The 6,512-nt window shown below is 48.4% G+C and overlaps 1 protein-coding gene across 1 annotated transcript; it reads left to right on the top strand.

Moving 5' to 3' along the window:
• The first annotated feature begins 231 nt into the window (after positions 1–231).
• On the top strand, positions 232–2,304 carry ALKBH4 (alkB homolog 4, lysine demethylase). Its single transcript, XM_029961257.1, has 3 exons — positions 232–294; positions 520–717; positions 1,163–2,304. The coding sequence occupies exons 1-3, from the start codon at positions 232–234 to the stop codon at positions 1,796–1,798; spliced, it is 897 nt and encodes a 298-aa protein (XP_029817117.1). The 3' UTR covers positions 1,799–2,304.
• Positions 2,305–6,512: the final 4,208 nt, after the last annotated feature.

The following is a 6,512-nucleotide window of genomic DNA, read 5'->3' as shown; positions in this document are numbered from 1 at the left end:
CGGGGCAGGTGGGGACAAGGCACAGCCCCCGTTCCCCCCAGGGGTACTGTGGATTCTTCACCCTCGTAACGCCCCGGCTGCGCTCAGGAGTAGAGAGGGAGCTCACCTGAGCTCCACGCATCACACTCATTTCCTACAGCTTAGCCTTGCGGCCCGGGCGATTTTTATCAACTTTCCTCATTCAACATTTATTGCTTATGACAAACCATATCTCTCCAGCCCGCCTGAGCGATGCCCACCATTAATCTCCTTGCACCTGTGGCCCCGAGGATCACCGGTTCTTCCCCTGTCTTTGTAGGATAAAGACATCACTAGTAAAGCAAAGTGGCTTCAAGCAAGCACCTCGTGGAAACAAAACAAAACAAAACAGGGAATAGTTGTTCCCCAAAAGCAGCTGTAACATTTCTCATGTCTGCAAGAATCCCGTACGGTTTTCCTGCTGCAATATCAAGGTTGCAGTGGTAAAAAAATGAAAATGCCTTTAATTGCTTTTTTTCTTTTCCGTTGTTATTTCCACAGGGAGAAGATAATTTCACTTACTGTCCAGCAACAGGCCTAGCTAAAGGAAATGAGCACTCGGAATTTGCTGGCTGGGCATTCCCCTTTCCAGGGGTGTTCCTGGTGGAGGAGTTCATTAGTGAAGATGAAGAGTGTGAGATAGTGGAACTGATGGATCGAGATGACTGGAAACCATCACAGTCTGGCCGAAAGAAGCAGGTTGGATTTTAGAAGCACATTTGATCTTGGATGCCTCTGGAAAAGGAAAGATGTTTTCAGTCAACCCCCCAGATATTTAGATGTTTCGTTAAATGTCTTCCTTTGAAAGCTTTTCCTGAAATCAATGCCGAGAATTACCTGTCGTTAAAATCAACTTCTTGGAAAAACACATGATAGTCAAAACAAACAGTATTTGATGGTGCATGTCCAGGCAGTAAAGCTCACACAATCTCCAAGGGAAAGAAGTGGGTGTGTGGGTTTGGTTTTACTTTACAAATCCAACTCCAGAGAGATTAAGGTACATTCACCGAGTCCTTTTGGAACCTGGTGACCAGGAAGCGATGAGAACAGAATCCTGGTAGGGACCACAGCCTCTCCAAAAAGGCTTGTCCTAGATTTTCCCTTTACACCAGCTTTTTTCCCCCTCCCTCTTCTTTTCCAACAGGACTATGGACCCAAAGTGAACTTCAAGAAGCAGAGGCTAAAAGCTGATGGCTTTACCGGTTTGCCAAGTTTCAGCAGGAAGATCGTGGCACAAATGAAGGCCTGCTCTGTGCTCAGTGGTTTCTTGCCTGTTGAACAGTGTAACCTGGACTACACACCAGAGAGGGGTTCTGCCATAGACCCCCACTTTGATGACTGGTGGCTGTGGGGGGAGCGTCTGGTCAGCTTAAACTTGCTCTCCAAAACCGTGCTCTCCATGTCCTGTGACTCAGAGGACACCATCCAACTATCCCCCACTTTCAGCAAAGGGCAATTAAGCCCCCCCGGGTCTCTCACACAAACAGCAGCGTGCAGAAATTCGGGCGAGGAGGGAATCGAGGGCGTTGTGCCGCCGAGGCTGGTTCCCAGTAAGGAGGTGACTGTTGCTGTTCACTTGCCCCGGAGGGCGCTGGTGGTGCTGCAGGGGGACGCGCGGTACAAGTGGAAGCACGGGATCCACCGCAAGCACATCGAGAACCGCCGGGTCTGTGTCACGTTCAGGGAGCTCTCTGCAGAGTTCAGCGCCGGGGGAAGGCACGAGGAACTGGGCAAAGGACTGCTGGAAATAGCTCTTTCATTCCAAGGCAGGCCGGTGTGATCAAGGGGGAGGCCGAGTTGCCCTTTGTTAGGAAATTTGTAAAACGAGGTACGGAATTTGTATGACCCGGTTTATTTGTGTGTGTGAGGAACCAGGTGTGTGCAGAGAGAAGCTCAATAAAGTGGAAATTTGACAAACAGAAATAAGGGACTGCAAGGAAGGAGTGGGCTTCAAAGGCTATGCTGGGCAATGGGAGCTTTTAGGCCAAAGTCAGAAATGAGCTGTTGTATCCATTAGCTGCGTTTTAACAAAAAAGCAAACAGCCAGTTTCTAAACACTGAAGTGCTTAGAAGATAGTAAGTTAGAATCATTAAACTGAGCTGAAAATCAAACAGCCCTTGACACAGTTTTAGCCCAGGCCCTGCCACATATTTTAACCTTTCCTGGCCCACACTTGATACTGTCAGACGGTTTTGAGTGTTCCACCTCGCCCTGGGGGCACAACTATCTTTTCACCCTCCTCAGAACCTTCAGAGACCAGCTCCCAGGGGAGGAAGGTAAGCAAGTATCTCTCCACAGCTAGTACAACACACTGAGAACTAATTAAAGTAATTATCCTTTGCTGAAGATTCAGGCTCTTAACAATGAGGATTAATCATGAATTCCGTGTGTGACCTGTATCTTCTGGGATCTAAGAGCAGCATTTGCAGAGGGCTGATGCCACTCTTCAAGCTTGGACAGGGATCAGACCAAAGGCCTGCACAGGCTGTGTTATTTTCTGATCATTTGTCATCTCTGAACCCCGCTGTCAGCTCTCAGTAGCAAGAGTCTGATTTTGGGAATAAGCTGGGCAACAGACTGCAACACTGGCAGCTATCATTTATTTTCCTGGCACCTCCAGCAGTCAGGTTTGAATCATGCCTCGTACCTAAGATTCAAGTAAGTCATTTGCAGCAGAAGCTGATTTGAGGCCATCTGTCTGCTCTGAACAAACTTCTGTGCTCTTGAAAATGAAGTTGTGCCATGGAAGAAGTGTGATCCTTTAATAAATACAGTTGTGCCATGAAAACCATTCAGCACAGTCACACCTACAGCAGTAAAACACCACATTACAGTGCTGCCTGGCTTTGGTTGGTAAGGAAAGGGGACAGACATATTTACAAACAGGATCTCAGCATCCCTGCACTGCTGTGTTCTGCCCTAGAAGTACTTCCCTGGCACAATGCACAGGATTTACTGTACAGTAATGCACTAATGCCACAGGCACTGCCCTCTGCTTTAGGGACTGCAGGGGAGGGAGCTCTTTACCCAAAACCCTTACTAGAAATCAGTTGGGTCAATCAGGATATTTCTTATCAGTTTAAGCCAACAGATACAGCTACAGCCCTTTGTGCAGTGAACCAGGTTCAGTTTAGCCCTGTATTTAAATAGCTGTGGACATTGGCTACGTGTTAATTCCTGCAGAGATCCACAAGCAGGGCTGCCATGAGCAGTCCCAAACCCCAAACCTCCATCCAGGCAGGCTGGGGAGTGTCACTGAGGTGCTCCAGGAGTGATTCCAGCAGTCACAGCATGGCCTCTCTGATGGAAACCTGTCACTGCAAACATGAACAGGCACAGAGAGCTCTATCCCAGGAAATTCCTCGTAGGCTGCAACTGGAAGAGGGTAGATCTACATTAGGTATTAGGAAGAAATTCTTCCCTGTGAGGGTGGTGAGGCACTGGCACAGAGAAGCTGTGGCTGCCCCTTCCCTGAAGTGTCCAAGGCCAGGTTGGAGGGGGCTTGGAGCAACCTGGGATAGGGGAAGGTTCCCTGCCCATGGCAGGGAGTGGAACTGGATGATCAGTAAGGACCCTTCCAACCCAGCCCATTCTGTGATTCTCCAGCTCACTCCCAAAAGCAGGGGGTGCTCTCAAAACAGCAGTTCCTCACCTTTTCTGCAGCCTGGTGTGATCAGCACTGTGTGGGTGGAATCCACAGGCCTTTGGGAGCATGATGTTCCCAGGACAGCACGTGGAGCTGCCTTTGGAGCAGAGGAGCTTTGTCCACACAGGAGGAGGAGGCTGTCAGCCTGGGGGAGCCCAGCACAGACACACAGAGGAAACCCAGGGCAGGTTCTCACAGAGCAGTCACTGCACTCATATCCTCATCACTCTTCCAGTTCCGAGCCTCTCCATCGATCCACTCCAACTGCAGCAATCAAGTATTGCCATTAATGTTTGGCCCTAACTTCCAACACTCCCTTTTAGATTTATATTGCACTCTCAGCCTGCTAAAACACTTTCCTTGTGTGTACCTGCTGTTCCATTCTCTCTGCACTGGAAGCAGATGATGGCTCCTGATGAATCAGATTGCCACAATAACACATACACAGTGTTAGTTCATTCTGTGCCCTGCATTTGTTAGCTGAGTTTTTCTGCCTCAATCAAACTATGCAGGAGCTGCTGCTCTTGCCAGAAAATTCCAGCTCTTCCTGGTTGGTATCTTAAATGTGAAAAAAGGCAAATAATTAAATACTGAGCCAAAAACTGAGGGATTTGTCTCAATGGTTTTGAAGTCCAAAACTTAATCTCGTCACTACAGTAATTGCTGGGTCAGTCTTTTGACATTTTAAACAGCCTCTTGGGCATCATCCTTAGATCAAAATGCAATTACACCCATCTGTTCAGTATTACTTTACAAAACTTTATGTACATTCTCTCCTAAAAAGCCAGAAAACAAAACAAACAAACAAAAAAAGAGCCAGAAAACCCTGTTTTGCAGAGTTACAAAGCATTAACAAATTGACTGTCAAGTACCATAGAAGTCTGAGAAAAGTACAAAGACGTTTTAGTCTTAATTAATGAGCTCTTAAAAGTAATTTTGTCCACTAAGCTGGTATTATTAACATAAGACAAATTTTAATGGTCTTCCTGATATAGAAGTTCCTGTCACAGCTGTTCATCTCCTTAACCATCTCCTTAACCTCCTTGTAAAGCACATGCCAAGACCCAGACCCTCATTAAAAGGAAGCACATCTAATTGTTATCTACTTGTGTATGTTAAAAGGAGAAGGATAATATCTGAGCAAGATTTTTTTTAAAAAAACAAGGCAGAACCCAAGTTAACCCATAGAGGATGCTGGAGGACTTGAGCTGCCTTTCAAAAAATCAGTCTGAAATCAGTAACAAGTGCAAAACTGAACAAGTTTATCCAGTTTCTCTCACACAGCTGGACAATAACTGAGATACATTCATTGCTCTACATTAAATATTGTTCATGCAGAGATAAAACAAGAACAGGCAAAGCTAAAATACAGATTTTTTTATTTTCCTCTTAGCACTCATCACTGTCACAACCCTGGACAGAAGGCAAGCTCCCAGCTGGACACACAGGGATTCAAGGGAATGCTCTCCAAATCCAGACAGTCAAATTACTGAAACTGCTTTGAGTCGGGTGCAGAGAAAAGAGCCTGAGAGTTAATCAGAAAATAACCCCCCTGGCCCAGCCTCGCCAGGAGCTGAATTTGAGATTGCAGCCTGGAGGGGGTGCTGAGGCAGCTATCTTAAAAGTAGATGCAATGAGATTTAGAAGATTAAGAAGCTGCAGCAGTGGGGAAAATCCCAAAAGCCTTTTGTTGTTTGTTTGAAGGCAGGGACAGAAGAGAAAGCGCATTATGAAAGGCCAGAGGAGCACCTCCACCCCTCAGCCCAGCTCAGGTGTCCTCGAGGCAAGCCGGGCTTGCCCATCCCCACATCCCAGGGCCAGGGAAGAGGAAGGATGTTCTCTCTCTGCAGCTGAACCCACGCCGGAGCTCTCTATAAACACTCCCACATATCTGAGCGCTTACGGCAGCGCTCGCCCCACCCGGGGCTCTCGCACAGGATCGCTTTCCTCCGTCACGTGGAAACCCAACACTGCTCCATCTCTCCTGGTCGTAAAGTCCCTCTGAGAGTCACATACCCACTGAAACAACGGGAGCCAGGCCTGCCCTGGGGTGATGTTAAAAATAGGGAGCTCACAGAGCGAGAGCTGCCACTAAACACGGCGAAGGGAGAACCCGACACTGCTCGGGCTCCCACAGCTCCCTCCGGCCCCCAGTCGTGCACTGCCTTTACTCCTGCTAACCAGGGAAGGAGGGAGAGGAGTTGCCTCCTAAATTACCAGGGCAGGTGCCTGGGAATGACACAAATTGGGCTGTACCCTTGTCTTTGACAGCTCCTTCCCTGCTGTAGGGTGGGCAGGCAAGGTCCCTGCAGCGCTGCAGTCTGCAGAGGCGTTTTTCTGCTGGGCAAAAGCTGTCCAAAAAAAAATCTAGAGGAAGACTCAGGACTCTGGAGTGAGATCATGGCTGTCCCCCTGCTAAGCCGCAGAGCAAAAATTGGGGAAATGGCCCAAATAAGGTAATAACTGGTCCAGTGAGTCACAGCCCAAGGGGGCTGAGAATCAGGGCAACAGCCACCCCAGGGTGCAGCAGCCCAGGGCCCAAGGCTGGTACAAAAAGCCAAGACACACGTCAGGGAGATCCTCAACACATGTCCCCAGCTGAGGGTGGAACCCTTGGGAGAAGCATCTCTGGGCAGGAATTGCAGGAACGGAGCCACACAAAACCTGGGACACTCCAGGAATGACAAACGGACACCCCAGAAATGACAGAGAGGTGACAGCACGGGACAGACAAATTCAGACATGACACAGGCCTGCCGGGACAGCAGTGACAGTGTGGAAAGGCTGGAATCTTCATGCTTGACTGATGGGAATCCTGCTGACAGCCATGGGCAGCAGCAGGAGCAA

The sequence above is a fragment of the Manacus vitellinus genome, unplaced genomic scaffold (genome assembly GCF_001715985.3).
Source record: "Manacus vitellinus isolate BGI_N305 unplaced genomic scaffold, ASM171598v3 scaffold_32_pilon, whole genome shotgun sequence".
NCBI lineage: Eukaryota > Metazoa > Chordata > Aves > Passeriformes > Pipridae > Manacus > Manacus vitellinus.
This window is presented reverse-complemented; position numbering and strand designations above follow the sequence as displayed.